At 34.0% G+C, this 17,700-nt stretch overlaps 1 protein-coding gene across 4 annotated transcripts; it reads right to left on the bottom strand.

Annotated features, from left to right (window-relative positions):
* Positions 1-210: 210 nt before the first annotated feature.
* Positions 211-16,163, bottom strand: MAK10 (MAK10 homolog). 4 transcript variants are annotated; one of them, XM_039022437.2, is made up of 16 exons: positions 15,677-16,163; positions 14,744-14,811; positions 11,676-11,831; positions 8,520-8,687; positions 8,094-8,244; positions 7,649-7,728; positions 5,802-6,074; positions 5,584-5,727; positions 4,594-4,728; positions 4,217-4,315; positions 3,627-3,683; positions 2,433-2,637; positions 2,060-2,175; positions 1,135-1,203; positions 753-851; positions 211-668 (listed from the first exon to the last, which is right to left on the bottom strand). In XM_039022437.2, exons 1-16 carry the CDS (start codon positions 15,801-15,803, stop codon positions 429-431), a joined length of 2,187 nt encoding a protein of 728 aa, XP_038878365.1. In that variant the 5' UTR covers positions 15,804-16,163; the 3' UTR covers positions 211-428. The 4 variants fall into 4 exon arrangements, with proteins under 4 accessions (XP_038878365.1, XP_038878368.1, XP_038878367.1 ...); XM_039022440.2 differs by having other exon boundaries at positions 8,520-8,580; positions 15,677-16,136; XM_039022439.2 differs by having other exon boundaries at positions 11,676-11,834; positions 15,677-16,036.
* Between the last annotated feature and the right edge of the window lie 1,537 nt (positions 16,164-17,700).

The raw sequence follows: 17,700 nt of genomic DNA, 5'->3' as shown, positions 1-17,700 counted from the left end.
TTACTTTTGGTTAAACTAAAAGTGTCCAGATTATGATCCAGCTAATTTTAAATGATAAACAAGTTGACTTAAAAATTTTAAATCATTATAATTGAACTATAGTCTTCATACACCTAGCAATAAAGTCCTGTTTATTCAAAGATTTTTAACAAAACTTCATCCCCCTACCTTGGCTTTATTATTATTATTAAAAATATATATATATATATATTGAAATCAAAATTGAAACTATATGTTTTATTACCTTACAAGGGTAAAAATTACAAATGATAAAGAAAATGGAATGATTAAAGAATACATAAATTTCGCTCAAGGTGCCAAAGGAGGATGGCTTGGGCTTCATTACCTTTAAAACATTCTGTGCTGCAAAACCTCCGACTAAGTAACCTTTATGAGCGAAAACGGGACAGACCAATAGAGAAAAGGCTTCAAGATCTTTTAACTAGAGCAGTACCAAAATATGGGTGGTGATTGAACTCGAATGAAATCTTTAACGACGGATCAAGGCCCCCTACCTTGTGGATCAGGTTCAAGGCAACACTGTTGTGCTCTGCGACTTGCTCGATCCTTCGGAGTTCAACAAGCTTTTCGGGGTCGTTTGAGAAGCTACTCTTCAATTCCTTTGCAATCTTCTGGGCATCCTTAAAGCAATTATATGTAACCAGGTCCTATAGAACACAAAAGGGAGAGTTGAGTTTCTTACACATTAATGTACATGTTTTCATTTCTTTCATTAAGTTTAAAATACCCACAGAAATGCGAGCCAAGCAAGTTGATTGCTCGTATGAATCGAATGTAATGTTGTCGGGAATGCAAGCCTTTTGTAGAAGCTCAAAATGTTGAGAGAATCTCTGCAGAGGAATATGCAATTTGTAACTTGTACTAAATTTAATAAAATATTCAATCAGACCTTTGATTGAAAAGAACAGCAAAAATTTAGTTTTGATCAGTTAAAGGCTAAATATTTTATTAAATCCAGTCCCAAATCATTGGTACTTGAACTGGTGAAAGCTATTGATACTCTTCATTTAATCTTGAAAATGAAGATTTATATAAGAACGAAAGCTTGAAATTGAAGTTAAAATCGGCAAACAGTTTGAAGTCTTAACAATAAAGTTGAAGAAAAACCCTTACCTCATACTCGCTATTGAAGGGGCTTGGACTCTGTGCAATCATATGTTCGTTCCTCAAAGCAGCGAGCATCTGAAAGATTTGATTAAACTGATTTATTGCAGCACATTGAGCAACATTTCAATTTCCCATTTCTGGCTTTCATTTCTTACTATTTCTCTTATATAATCATTTATTATTTTTCTCCTTTATACTAAAAAGAAACAGAAGTTTACTTCATAATTATTTACTGTTCTCTAAAATATTTCTAGTAAAAATGAACTCCATTTGAAAATTCAATCATAAAAATAAGATCATCAAAATTTTGTCATTTTGAATTTGAAAAATGGCTACCAAATATATTTTTGCTCCTGAAAAGTAAGAGACCAGAAACAAAACATTATGTGAAAATACAGGCCCTAAAGAGTAACACAGGAATGCCAATTAAAATAGCAAGCCATATTTTTTTTTTTTGTATTTTCTATTGTCGACAGACAAACTTGTTTAAAAACATTCTGCAATGTTAAAGTAAAAAACAAAACAGATCATTATCAAATAACCCTAACTAAAACCTATTTTACAGCTACATAGATAAGAATAAGATCACTTGCAGCTGGAGAGTAGCCTCCAAGCCAAATCTCCTTAACAGTCAACAACTGGATAGAGAGTACAAAAGTACAAGTTACATGGCTCCGAAGAATTTTGGACACATAATTTGTGGATTGTTCTCAGGAGTCTTGACAAACTCCACCTTGACCCAACCAATAGGATCTACATTATATTGAACTATAGACCTAACCTAAAAATTTATTGGTTCTCTACGCCCACTCTATAATCAAAGTAATCTCAAGCACCTGCAAGAAATTGGAAGGACATTTTCCATGCTCACTGATGGAGAATATGGAATATTCCGAGATTGGTCAGAGTAAAATGAGCGAAATATTATTACCATTACTAGCCCTTCAGCTAGACATATTTGACACTGAAGAAATGACACTGCAGGTGGAATTTGGAAATCTTTCCCAATATCTTTTGAGGCTCCTTTTTTCTTTCCTTTTCGTTTACCTGCTTGAACATAAGATGGAAATAGATCAAATCAGAGCCATAATGTATGTAATTGAGATGGCTCAATGGCCCTATAACAGTACACAGGAAAAATCAACAAATGGCAGATTTAGTCCACATATTTTTTTCCAAACGTGTCCCTTAGAACGCTATAAATTTAATAGTAATTTTATCACTAGGATATTTCTTGGCATTAATTTAGATAAATTATGATAAATATCGTGCCTATCATATGGCAGCCAAGTTTGCACACTCACCAGTTCCATTGCTCATCAATGCTCTCAGATGTATTTTCTCCACGAGCTTGATTAAAACAACAGAAAGGTACCAATATACCATGCAGTACTCGCCGGGGGAGTACAGCTCTAATTCAAAACCTAAGACAAGGAACCGCGAAGAAATCCAATAAGTTTGCTCCTCTACCCAAATGAGGATGTGTTGGAAAATCTTCATCCATGCATTCTGCAATACCAAATATTTATCCTTCAACATGGTGTCCCTCAGTTAAAAATTCAAAGAGAACGGCGTTGAAGGGTCATTTGATTACTTGCACATAAACTTAGCATAAAATTGTGAAAAGTGAACAGCAGAAAATATGGCTAGGCTAGCAAAAAATTTAAAACTACGAGAGTTCAAAACAGAATGCACTTGAGAGCAAGAGAGGTTTTCATTGGGATCTATGTAAATATCAAGCTTTCACTTCAATAGATAAACTAACGGATCCGTTGCAACATCAATTATAGTACATTTATTTACAGAAGGCTATGCACAGCAAATGGCAATATTCTTCCCCGATGCTACCCACATGCTACAACTTTGCAAGGATTATTAGTAGGCTGACATTAGAGATATTAGAATACTAGGATGGCATATTCATCATTCGAGAGTTGGCTGGTGACAAGAAGTTATAAATGATGTATATGATAGACTCCCAATCAAGGTCTATACTCGAAGAAATAAGAAACATAAGAGAGGAGGGCAAAGTAGGCGAAATGATGTAATTAGTAGAGAATGAGAAAGTTGTTACGTTTGAGTGGGAATTTTGTGATTGTGTGGGCCCTTGAGGATAATTCTGTTAGCTGTGTTTTTCCCTTTTAAAGGAGGTAGGAGGTGTAGTTCTTTTTTATCTTTTGTCATATATGTTTTGTAGCTCACTGAACATTGAGAAGAAGAGGAAGATCTCGAGCTTCCTTGGCATTTTGCCAATATAATCGATATATAAACTTGAGTACTACTATCAGTGGGGTTGAAGGTGACAGAAATTGGAAAATAATCTTTGGGAGACTCCAACCCCTAGGAACTTGGAAGTGCTAGGGTATTGTATTTCTTTTATCATTTCAATGTTATCTTCAGGTTCTCATCAAACTTCTGGTATTGGTCTTTCGATGAAGCTAAAAATAGGACAGAGATATAGCTAACTCACACACAAATAATTGAAAGTAGAAACGTACCTCTCCATTTGATATGCTCAAGATTTCAGAGAAATCCTTTTTGAAAGCCATCTCCATCTGCCAAAACAACATTTATAGAACATCAGCCATTGTTAAAACTTAAGATACATCATGGGTGCTTTCAAGCTTCAAGGAGCAAGGTTTTATCAGATAAAAGCACTTCCAAATTTTTCATTTTATATAGCTGCGTATCACTTTTTCTTTTGAAATTGTAAAAACATTCCCCTGCACTTTTGCAAAAAGCATATTGTGAATATCCTTTAGAAGTTCTTGGAAAAGAAGTGTTTTCATTATATAACACTGATCCCTAAGGCATTACTGAACACATCCTTGGCCAATAATATGTAAGACATGAATTTGAAAATTTATCAGGCTAATAAAGTATAATTTTCAACTTTTATAATTTACAACATTGTTCAAACATAAATCTTTAGTTATCCCACACTCCTTTCCCAATAAAAAGGGTTCAATAGATTATGAATCCCTTAGAGCTGCTATAATTATAAATGATTAACACTATTAAGAAACTCGTATGAAAGCAAAACCAACAGAGGAGAAGTTTCAAAACTTAAAAGGAGAAATGAACAAACCTGCATGTAGATTACACGCCAGTCCTGTAATATCTTGCCAAGCTTGCGTCTTTGCCATGCAGAATTTGTGCAAAGTACCTTGAGCAAATTTAACACTAACTGCATTTGCAGTTGATACACGACACTTCAGAAAAGCATTATCCAAGAAATTAGAACAGTGCAGCCGCAGTTCTCACCATAAGGTAAACATCATTCCATACACAAGTTGCATCTTAAAAACCATAAATTATGACAATGGAGAAAAATATATGATGGAGCTATAACATTTAGCCACTCAAAAGTGTTGGAACTGAACCGGCATTTAAAACAGCTAATGGGACATTAAGTTTAGACAAAAAAAACAAAAAAACAAAAAACATAGTAATTGTCATCCAAACCTGTCCTAGTTGTACAATGTATTGGTTCTTCTGATTTTCATGGTTTTTGGCCGATTCTGGCAATCCTGCAGCTTTGGTGATCACTGCATATAAAGGATCCTTCCCATAGAGCTTTCCATCTTGAACCAGAAGGAACTGATCAAGAACTTTTGTAGTTGAGAATTTAGAAATAATACACGTATTAGCAAGAAACCTTAAATTAGTATAGTTATTTCTTTGAAGCTTAGAATAGTTTTTAAGTAATGCAAGAGAAATCTCATTAACAAAAACTGAAAGCTCTGAAAGTCATGGACAGGCCTTCCACACCATCCCCCAGCCTACAAAAATTAATTATTTGCTCCAACCAAATTGAGTTGCAAGATTATGCATAGGGTTCAAAAGGACGATCTAATGGGAAACACTTTAGTCAACTAAAATGTGGGAAAAGGGCTACAAGAAAAATGCAACAAGCTCATAGTTATGAAGGGGAAATACTTTCCACTAGTGGTTCTCTGAGATGGCTGAGGCAAGTTAAAAGACTGGACAATTTCAGTTCACCCAACAGTGCACAATTGATATTTCAAGCATATGCATAGCTTTCTGATTATCACTACTTGATATCAAGCTAAAAAGTCAAAAACAATTAAAATCATCTTGTCCATTACAAGACCTCGTGTGTTTGTCAGAAGAACAAGAAAGGTTATATTTCAATAATTCCAAATCAATATCAAGCCTATTATTGTGATGAATTTAGGTAACCTAGCAGCAACACTGTTACTGTTAAAGCTTTTTGCAGTAATTTTTTTTTCCCATCTTTCAAACAATACAGTTCTTTCCAACAGCCCATTGGATCATAACAGCAAAATTACCAAAGAAACAAGATAAATAATTATCATTCATTAATAATAGTCTCCCCTAAATCCCTCTTGAATTCTTCGAGGGAAAAGGGTACATAATCATCAATTATGAACTATGCAATAGAGGAATAGAGAAGAACCAAATGTTACAAACCTGAAGGAGGGATCGAGCAACCAAATCAGGATGACTTTTCTGGAACTGAACCACAAAGCGGAAAACACCTTCCAGAAATGGGTCCAGTGAATACGAACATATATTATCAAGGTCATGAAGCAGTTTCACAAAATAATCTAATGCCTGCTAGGAAACTACACCATGTCATATGATAAACGGTTATGGTTAAGTCTACATTATAGGTCCAATTTTCTCACCTTTTTCCAACTTAGTAGTTTGATTGCACGTGGTGGAGTAGGGGCAGACAATCTACAATTCAAACTAGAATCAAATCCTAGTGGTTGACGACCTGAAGCAGTTGTCATATCCTCCAAATCATCTTTGCTAATTCCAAAACTATTATTGCTAAGAAAAGTGGATGAATTGCGGATCAAGTCTAGCTCCAACAAACAGGAAGCTATATGTTTTCTTGCCAACTCTAAACCCCTGCCCTGAGGCCGCCTCATACATGCAAGGACATGGTAAAAATGCTGAAAGAAAAGCAAAGAGGTTAAAATAGAGCAGATTATACAATATAAATAGTACAAACTAAATGCAGACATTTAGAGCTAAAGTGATGACTTAAGATAAAAGGAGACAAACTTTCGTAATAAACAAGACTAAGAAATGACTTCTATCTCAATAGTTTCGAAGGGAAGCAAGATCGTATAAAGTAGGAGAAAAGGAGAACAGACGATCAACAACATGTCGCTAATAAGGAAGGAACTGAGCATATTTAAAAGCTTGCACATATTCTTCTGCAACAGTATGCATGTGTATAAGAAATTTCATAAAGGAACTTTCATAATAAGAAATTCCTACTGCATATGGACTGCACTCGTTTATCCCCAACCCCTTCCCCCTTTCCCAGAAAACCTGAACTGGACCATGAACACAATGCAATAATGGCATGTAAACGAGGTGAAGATGAATGGGGAGAAGACCAGTTGACAAGTAGAGAAGAGCTAATACAAATGACTTCTTGCAAAGCATTCAGTCACCCGAATTAGTGCATCATAAATATGATAGCCATGAAATAGGTTCACTTCAAACAAAATAGGTTCTTGTGGCTCCCTGGGGTGCTTCTTGTGGCTCAATGGGTGTGCACTCTATTATGGGATACTTGGGGGGAGAGAAATAACAGAGTATTTAGGGGGTGTGGAAAGGGATCCTAGTGATCTCCTGTATTTGGTGAAGTTTCATGTTTCTCTTTGGATTTCGCATTTGAAGACCTTTTGTAATTATCCGCTAGGCAACATTATTCTTAATGGGAGTCCCTATCTCTAAAGAAGCATTATGTGGACTGGTTATTTTGTATGCCCTTGTATTCTTTTATTCTTTCTCAACGAAAGTAGTTGTTTTTAGAATAACAATAATAATAGGTTCAAACAAAATAGCTTGAAAATGAAGTGTACACCACCGGGAAGATATAGTACATTTCATAAATTATCTTCAATTACACAAAATGTAACACTAAATGACAGATTGTCATGAAATAGCACTGGGTTGGAAGTTCTGCAACTGCTTTGCTCCTCCATTTTAGGGGTCCACTCATTCCTAAGGCCCTCTAGGTTGTTATTTTAAATTTAGTCTTTCTTATGATATTATCCGTTTCCCATAAAAATGATGATGATGATGATGATTTGCAGTCCTATATCCTTGCCTGATGTTCTTGCTTTCTTTCTTTCTTTTACAGAAAACATGAGTTCCTGTTATTCATCTACATCTTTCTATATTCCTTTTGTAAAGGTCTTAGTCTTAGAAGTTCATTGACTTTCCTACTCTACCAGATTTACATGCATTAGATACCCATATTAGCCTATGTAATAGACAATATTAACTTGTGAAATAAAAATCACCAACTTGACAAGATACACAAGGGTTCGATTCAATCAAAATACTATTATAGGTGGTCAATATACTTGCTGATAAAGAAATCTTGAAGACGAACATCATATATTAACAGCTCAAAAGCCAACCTGATACTTAAGCACGCATTAATTAAGGTTACGTGTAAGATAGCAATCCAAAGAAAAAGTAACCAATAGGATACACTGGCTAAGACCTTACGGAAGCGCAGTCGACATAAGAGAGCCCTACAGTAGTGCTCTTCCAGATCGAAAGTACTTTGTAACGGCTCTAGATCTGTAAGAAAAGGGCAAGTTCAAAAAGAATATTTGAGATCCCTAAATTAACAAGCAGATGAAGTTCCATAGAAATGAGAAAAATAGAAATAATGAAGACATGAAGCTTGAAATGATAGGGGGAGATTTAACCACCATGGATTGGCAAGCATAATGGTCAATTGAAAAAGTGAAAGCACTTTGGAGAAATGTGTTCAAACCCATAGTTAATGTTCATGGGAAAATATGATAAACTTTCTAGAAAGATATTTCTGTTGGCACATAAACACGTAGATCAGGTCTATATAACAAAATATAGCACTTTGACTTTTAAATAAAGTAAACTATTAGGCATGGAATGAGGGAATGAGGGAATGAGCAGATTGCCTTCTGGTGCTCTATTTTTCAGTAATGGGGATTTACAAGCCCGCAATTGGCGGCAAATTGTTTCTTCAACAGCATTTAGCATTGATAAGCATTTGTCATCTCCATCCCCACTCAAAGGAAGACCATATGCCATTATGAAAAGATCCTCTTCCTGAAAGAAAAAAAAGGTGAGATGATGATTATAGGCAATTTGGGGAAATAGCAAGCGATGATACTTCACACTTAGAAAGATAAAGGCATTCCATAAAGTATCTTCAATTTATTGCACTAATTTCTCAATTCTTCTTTATTTAGTAAACCCACCCACGTATTATTACGACATAAAATAAATATTTAACGAAAATACAAATCCTTTAAGAACAATCCATTGAGACCTCAAACTGAAAGGAAGAAAAGTAGAGTCGAAGAGTTGTTTGAATACTTTACTTCATGTGTTCGTGCATCTGAAACAACTGCAATAACTGCCTTGCAAGTTGCACGAATGACACTGCAATAGGAATGCAATAATGCATGTGAACTTGTTCTATCAGGCCTCAAAAGATAAATGCATGAGAAGACAGTCTGTGCCAATGAGTGACCCTTGTGCCATGTTGCCTGTCGTGCAAGGTCACACCTTAGTTAATCATTAATGGAGGGGCCTAAAAAGTATAAAATTAAATAGAAGATACAATTAAATGTCATAAGAGTATAAGACCCTATAAGAAGTAAGCATATAAGTCGGGTCTTATATGCATGAATCTTATGCAAATATTTTGTGCCTTACATCTTGGATGTACTTCACTTCTATTGGTTGGTAAAAGTGTATACTTGGAACATGACCACACTCCTCAACCATTAAACATAGCCTCAATAGTAGCGAGGAACCTTAGGGAGTGTATCAAATAAAATTTCCATTATACATAGCATCATATTATCTCCATTAAACATGGCATCAACAGGCGAAGGGCCTTATATTTACTTGCCATCTACTATCTTATTTCCATTATCTATATTCAAGAAAATTTTCACTTCAAACTCAGAGACACAGTAATTGCAAATATCACCCATAAAATTCATTATCCACAAAAAAAGTAAAATAATGATGATAATAATAGTAATAAATACACTTTTATTGGGGAAAAAAGTATGGTTCTCTCTCCAACCTCACATTCTTCTTTCAGGCATCAAGAGGTAGACAGAAGTTAGTAATTTTTTTCTTTTTAAAGAGAGAAACATCTCAAAAGCATCCTGCATAATATGCCAAAATTGAGAGGTGAAAGGGCAATGCATAAACAAGTGAGCAGGGGACTCAGAGTGACTTTGACAACATACCAAGATGGAGAGATTAGATATAAAAGGCATATAATGTTGAAGACGATCAGCAGTATTGACCACACCCAGGCTAAGTTCCCTTAAGAAAATTTTTATTTTCTTAGGATAATGATCTTTCCAGATAGAAGAATATAGATCCTTTGCAGGAGGATCTGCAATGTTAATCAAATCATCCATAAGAGATTCAAAAAAAAGATGAGGAAGGGTCGATAGTCCATTTTCAAGAATCCGGTGAAACACGAAATCCGACCAAGAACAACATCTGGGATAAGGAAGCCCACTCTAAAGTCCCAAGATCAGTAAGATTCCTACAAAGATGTAAATCCCAAGCCTCCAAGTCCGCAATCCAAACATCAGCCACCTTAATATCAGGGAAACAAGCAAGATGAAATAATATGGGGAAAAACACCGAGAGGGCACCACAATTTAAAGGGTCCTTCCAAAGAGAAATTGAGGAACCTGTACCTAGGCAACATTGTGTACGAGATTCAACAAGAGTAATGGTCTGACAAATAAACCGCCTAGGTGATTTCGAAGGACTGTGAATAATACTTGGCCAAATACAACTAGGAGGTAATACTTTGCCACAATAAGCTTCCTCCACTTAGCATTATGTTCATGTAAAAACCGCCAAATCCACTTGGCCAGAAGAGCTGAATTCCAGTGACGGAAATTCGGCCACCCATTAACTTAGGATGTTGGATAGTCTCCCAATTCACATTATGCATCCCACCATCGCCACCTTCCCAAAAGAAGTCCCGAATCAATTTGTCCAAGCAATTTATAACCTTAGTTGGAGCTCCAAATAAGGATAAATAACATGTAGGCAAACTAGACAATGTGGCCCGAATAAGAGTATGCCTTCCACCCTTTGATATGAATGCATACTTCCAGTTATGGAGCTTTTATTGCATTCTCTCAACAATAGGATTCCAGAATTGAGATGAAAGAGGAATTCCTCCCAGAGGCAGACCCAGATAGGTGGCAGGCCAATGACCTTGCTTACACCCAAATGAAGTCACTATCCAATCAATATCAGCATCAGAAACATTTATTCCTAACAATTCACTTTTGGATAAATTAATAGACAGCCCAGATGCAAATTAAAAAATATGAATAATCTCAAAAAGGTGCTGCAAAGCAGTTCTATCAGCTGTAGAGAAAAGCAAAGAATCATCCGCAAACTGTAAATGACTCAAGACAAAGGAGGAGTTACCATTACCAATAGGGTGAAAAGCGATGAGACCCTTTGATAAGCTATGATCCAGCGAACAGCTCAAACAATCCCCAACTAAGATAAATAAAAAAATGAGCCAACCCCTGAATCCAAGATCGCCAGATGGGTCTAAAACCCTTAGCTTTAGGGACCAAAGGGTAGTCATTCCGTTAGATGGAGAGTGGTCCTTCTCCCTCGTATGAATGAACGTTTACACACTGGGAATATGGAAATACGAAACAGAAAAACATTGTTCTTCATTGCATAGGTTAAGGATGTTTCCTTGGAAACCTAATTCTCTTTGGTATAAAGTGATTGCTAGCAAAAAATGGGACAGACTTCATTGGAAAATTCACACAAGGACATTCACACTGCTATTCTTCCAACAAGTTCATGGTCTCACATTGCTAAGCTTGTTCCAGCGTTTGATCCTCTCTAAGTTCCTACAGTGTAGCGCTAGTGGTGCTTCAATCAAATTTTAGAGTAAGGGGCTGACTTGAGGAGCTGCAGCCCAAGACTTGTGGCCTACAGGATGGGAGCTATCTTTGTTGGAAGTTGCATTTGAGAGGAAGAGTGAAAGATGGAGAGGGTTTTTTTTTTTTTTTTTTTGGTAAACAGAAATACTCTTCATTTACTTAATGAGAAGTACATCAAAATGATAACCCAAATGGCTCAATACAAATAATCCTGTTTAAAGAAGTCAGCGTCACTAGTATGCTTTTCCCAAACAGTGTGTTTTATGTAGAAAGAAGGAAATAACCTGTCAAATACAAATTAGAACAATTTTCATAACAATCATCAGAGTAGAGAACCACACTCGTCTCCAAGATTAAAAACAATAAAGATAATAATTTTAAAAAAATAATAAAGAGAGAGGGCGGGAAGGCATACTCCCTGGAGTCTCTTCATATGTACAAGAATTCTTATAGGGACGTCAGGCACTGGATGCACAATTCTCAAAACAACCAAGGCAATCTAATGCAATCAATTGTAAAATAATATCTCTATTTCGAATTAAAAATTAGTTATAATAAGCATATTGAAAAAAGGAGTACCTCACAAGATAGGAGATGGTCCATGATATCAATAGTGCACTGAACATCAACCGTTCTATCAAAGCTCAGAGGAATTGGAGCAGCACCATTCTCAATAGCTTCGTCAACAGAATAGTACTTACATATCATACCCGAATCCATTTTTGGATCCATTATCTACTAAAAAGGAAAATTCAAAACAATCAGCAAGACGTGGGTATAGTGGGAGAAAAAGTAAAGCAGGAGAAATAGTATAAAATGAAAATAGCTCCACAATCCCAAAAGGCAACTTGTTGGAAGTAGGGGACTCCAAGCATGCACCACCAATACAAGGGGTTTGAACTTGAGGATTTCCTAATATCTAGGTAATGTAGCCTAGGAGATAAAAGAAGAGAAATCTCCAATAATAAAATCAAAGTCTTTATTATGAATCGAAAGTTGTCAATACAAGAAGATAATCTCTCTGTTTATGAGAATTAGAAAGCAAACTAATCCTAATTCTAATTAATTAAAGAAACTAATCATAATCCTAATTAGTCAAAGAAACTAATCCTAATCCTGATAAACCAAGGAAACTAATCCTAATTCTGATCAATCATGAAAACTAATCCCAATCCTAATCAATTAAGGATTTGACCATAATACCCTAACTTATCCTGATCCTAGTACATCATTCTATCTCTCCAAAAAAAAAAAAAAAAAAAAAAAAAACTCATCCTCGAGTTTAAAACAAAAATGAAGATAAATTTTTTTTAAAAAAAAATAAGCCACTCGAACGGACGCATCTTTGAATACCGGGCACCAATAACAACCAATTTTCACGAGTCATGTCAATATATCAAATATTTGATATTTGAAAGGGAAAATTATTTTCATCAACACTATCATCAATGAACCCAAGAATTAAGTTGCTTAAAAAATCATTTGTTAAATCCTTTGTTAAAATATATGCAAACTCCTCAAGGAATGAAAGAAAAAGATTTTCAATTTTCTTCGAATTAGGCTGCCCATGAGTATCTTTTTCTTCCACACTTAAAGAATTCACATCCTCCCAATATTTCCTCTAATATAACCTTGATCTTAGTTGTTCTTTAACAATTCTTGATAAATCTTGGACATTTTTTACATACCATAGGTGTTGTTGATTCTCTTATTGTCTTTCTTGGGGGTCAAGGCTAATTTCTGCTCTATTCTCTTGCAGTGGAGGTAATTGTGGTTGGTTGTGTGGCTCAGTTAATTGATCTGACTAAATGGACACATTCTTTGCAATGGCTTCATCTTCTTCAACACCTTCGTTGATTTCATCGATTAATACTTAATAGTTCCTCATCATCTAGTTCAAATTGAGCAACCTTCGTGTTAGTCCCATTGTTTTTTTCTTCTTCCAACGCTAGCTCCTCTTCGATCTTTCTACGTTTCATATTCAACTCATCTTCAATTGATTTTTTTTCTTTTCTTCTACTTCGTTCATTTTTTGCACAATTTCACGACCCATTTGGATGAGTTCTTGATCTTTTTGAGGGACTAAATGTGATTCTTTATGGTTTCTTAAAAAATCTTGAAGATTATAATTATGCCTTTCTTGAATTTTTTCCAAAAGAACCCAAATTTCATTCGTTCTCTTTCGAAAGTCCTCTTGATAAATGTATTTATTTGAATATTTATGTTTTCTTGAAAATATTTCAACCTCTAAATCTGTGCTGGAATAATTCATGGGAGTTCTTTGGTGTTGGTGATAATAATTTCTTTCACACTCTGAATCATTTTCTGAATCGTCTAACTCCCAATTCTTACGTCGATTTCTTGAGAAACCAATTTGATTGGATCGTCGGCTCTTTGTTGATAATGTCGTCTTGTTATTCCGTTCCAAACTGCATCAGAATCTTCATCGAAATCGCTAGAATCACTCTAATCAAATTTCAAATGTGGATAATGATGGATTCTTTGAGAAAATTGAGTACAGACAAAATTATTATGTTGGAATTCTTCTTCTGAATCACTTGAATCAGAATTCTAACATTGCTTTTGGGAGGAAATTTGATTTTCTTGCCTATACCAACTGCTATATTCTTTCTTTGTCGTCTTCCTTGATCGGTAATAATCCATTCTTGCAAAATCTCAAAAAAAAAAAAAAAAAAAAAAGAAATCTCAATATCTTCTTTCTTTTCTAAAATTTAAAGGGTTCCCCCTATATAGATGTGGACTATTCAACAACGAGCACAACTCACGAAACTCCTCTTTTGATCAACATTGTCAAAAGTTTCTCGGTCTTCCACCGATAGTAAGTCAACGTTGGCCCAAACGGCTGCTCTGACACCAAATTGATGTAGCCTAGGAGATAAAAGGAGATAAATCTCCAATAATAAAAACCAAAGTTTTTATCAAAAGTTGTCAATACAAGAAGATAATCTCTCTATTTCTAGAGAATTGCCAAGCAAACTAATCCTAATCCTAATTAGTCAAAGAAACTAATCCTAATCCTAATAAACCAAGGAAACTAATCCTAATTCTAATCATGGAAACTAATCCCAATCCTAATCAACTAAGGATTTGACCATAATACCCTAACTTATCCTAATCCTACTACATCACTAGGAGAGGTATAGATAAGAAAATACAAATATAACTAGTTGAAAACTTATGCCACCTTCCATATAACAGTCTGATAGGCTGTAACCAGACAACGTCCACCCATAATTTGCAGTATCTCATACATATATATAAACGACATGAAGGCTGATAAATAAAACAATAAAAAGTGAGGAGATCCTCCAAGAAATACAGTGCAACTTCACTTCTAAGCACATTATTGAACATAGAAAAAGTAAATAAATTTATGTATAGAAGTCAATACATAGAAACTAGGCAGCATCAGCCCACAACGAGCACGGTCTTATAGATAAAATTAAAATTAAAAAGAAAAAACCATATATGGCTGATAAATAGAGCACATAAAATGTGATGAAAACCTCAAACCAGTTTGTGCCGTCAACCATTATGAGTAGACAATGAATGTAAAGAAAACAACAAATATTTGTTTTCTACTGTCGCATATAAGTTTTCTTATATATTAAACTATGAAGCTGTACCTCTAAAGCAGACATGGCGGAAAAAAGATTGAAATTATCCCCATGAATAAGTTCCCCATCTTGAAGATCTGAAACAAGATATATTTTAAATAGATAGTTGTAAGACAAATGGAATCCAAAAATGGCTTATTCAAGTTACTTAAGAGAAGAACAAAAATTGAGTATCAACGGGTTACAATTAAATATAGTCTATTAGTTGACTAATGGGACAAATTAACAAAATAATGAAGTTGATACTCGTACATAAAACTAGATCAACACGCCAATCTTTTAAATGAATCTGCTAAAAGTATTCCAATTCAATTCTTAAGCAGGCGATGATTAAATGCCTCTCCAATGTTGAGCGGGTAGCAAAAGTCATGAGATGAACTTTAATAGCAAAATGAATAGCTACAGAGAGAGCAAATTTGTGCACATTGCTGAATGCAATAATGTTTGTAAAGAAGGTAAACACAAAAATCATAATATATTCCTACTTTATGAAAGCATGAACTATAAAAATCAATAAATTAACAACGAGATCAATTGCTCAACAAACAATCATTGTGGAAGTTATAACCTTAGCAATCATTTACCTACTCATACAGCTACATTATCAGAAACCCAACGCAATTAGAAGCCTCCATTTAAGTTAAATTAATTTCATTTTCCTGCTTTAACATTCTCTCTTTTCTTGTAAAGCCTAGTCTCAGAAGTACTAATAAGCGATTAACCAATGCTATACGTCATTAGTGTGTCAACCACAGAGATTTAAGAAACAAAGACAGTTCCACTCACCGTAAGTTAATCAAATCACTAAACGATGAATATCACAAAAAAAATCGTTCACGCAAAACATAATAACAAAATAATCAACATCTCAGTCTGAAACGGAGCAATCACAATGTCTAATGAAATAATAAAAGACAAACAAGTAAATAAACAAAGAACAACCTCCGCAGGCAGCTTCGAGAAGAGGCGACACATCGGCCCAAACAGTATGCTCGCCGGAAGGAATCGGAGAGGCAATTTGAGGTGCATGAGTGGCCATAGTTCCTTCTTCTGGTTCTTTATCGGCCATCGAGAGGCAGCTGGAGGTTCAGAAGCTTTGATGTGTGGGTCTTCGACAAGTCGTCGTGGAGAAGAGGAAGATGAAGAGAGAGTGGGGACGACGGTGTCGGTTCTTCAGGTCGAGGTTTTTCGAATAATTTGGTTTCTTCTGTGACCAACTTTGGCAGAGGTTTAATAGTTTGTGTCACGGAGTAAACTGAAATTAGGCTTAGGGCTTGACTGACTTTGTATCTTCTCATCAATAGTTTAACTTCGAGTGAAGGACATACCGATATTATTTTGGCAAATGGATATATTTTTTTAGTTCAAACAAATACATAAGTTTTGGATTTTGTGTTGGTTTAGTCATTGATGTCCAATTTCTGGATTCAAACACAACGAGATCCCTCGACAGGCAAGGTAGTAGGAAAAAAGAATTCTCCGATATGGGACGGAGAATGCATTTTTCATTCTGTCCTCACCCCGATTTTATTTAGTATAGTTATCTTGTTATTATTATATAAATATTATATTTAAATTTCAAATTTGATTATTTATTGGAAAAGATAAAGGTTTAAATTGAATATTTAAATTTAGATTATTATGTGAATAATTTTACTTATATTTATTTCTTTCTACTAAAAAAATTAATTGACTTTTTTAGGCCAAATTTTGAATAATTTATTTTTAATTTTAAATTGTCATGGGATGGGAATGAAATGGGAGGCGGGGATAGGGAATAACTTTATGTCAGTTTCATATGATTAGAAGTTTAGCCATATATTTCTAAATTTGTTTTTATATATAGTCCCTAAATTTAAGATACGTAAAATAGATCTCTATATTTTTTTTTGGTGTATTTGATAGATTCTTATAATTTCAAATTTATATTCAATAGGTAATAGGTCTCTTATATATACTCGTTTGAAACTAGTGTATTACGCATGTTGAATAAAATTTAAAATGTAATTTTAATACAATTTTATTGAATAATAATGTGATTTAGATGTGAGTTTATGAGTATTGTCCATGGAGGATAGGTGGAAGTTTTTTCAAGAAAAACTAATGTAGTCTTTTCACATATTCATGTTATCACTTTTCAAATGCATTTTGGAAAGAGTTTTTTTAATTGAAAGAAATGAAATAGCCTAATTTTTATGACGTCACAACTTCATTTTACATTTTCTCATATATCTTTAAAGTAAATATATGTAAGAGAAAAGAAAACTTTTATATTTCTTTCACTCGTCAACAATTATTAGTACATCTAAATTTTCATTAATTTTTTTAGTTTAATATTTAAATTTTAATTAATCGTTTGTAGTGCATAATTTGTAAATTATAGAAATAAAGTGCGCAGTGTCGTAACTTTTCATATTCTAACATTAACTCTCAAAAATATAAATTGGGCATTTATTAAACAAATAATTATACATGTATGAGGTATATATAGGTGAAAAGGTGAAAAGATGTTAAACATTGATTTTATTTTGAAGAAATATTAATTTTATTGAATATTTTTATTAAATGTAATATGTAACTACAAAACATAAAATAAATAAATAAATAAAAACATAAGAAATTATAACAATGTATAGAATTTTTTGTAGTAATAATTTTTTTACATTTTAAAATAATTTAATAAGTACATTTTAAAAAATTAATTATAATTTTGTCCAGTGCACGATTATTTTTTTCTTCATATTCTTACTTTTTCAAATTTTAAATTAATTAATTATTATTAGTGGCATATTTTTGTAAATTTAAGATTCGATAAAGGGACAAATTAGTCCAAAAATGATTATTCTCTTAAGCTATTTTTAAGATATATATACAAAACTGAAAGTTCATAGATATGTTAGGCATTTTTGACTTATTAGACAATTAAAATTTTAGAAATTTATTAGATACAGTTTTGAAATTTTAAA

Source organism: Benincasa hispida, chromosome 2, assembly GCF_027475165.1.
Source record: "Benincasa hispida cultivar pf3 chromosome 2, pf3_genome.v1.1, whole genome shotgun sequence".
Classification (NCBI taxonomy): domain Eukaryota; kingdom Viridiplantae; phylum Streptophyta; class Magnoliopsida; order Cucurbitales; family Cucurbitaceae; genus Benincasa; species Benincasa hispida.
Note: the sequence above shows the minus strand (reverse complement) of the source record. Positions and strands in the feature narration are given on the sequence as shown.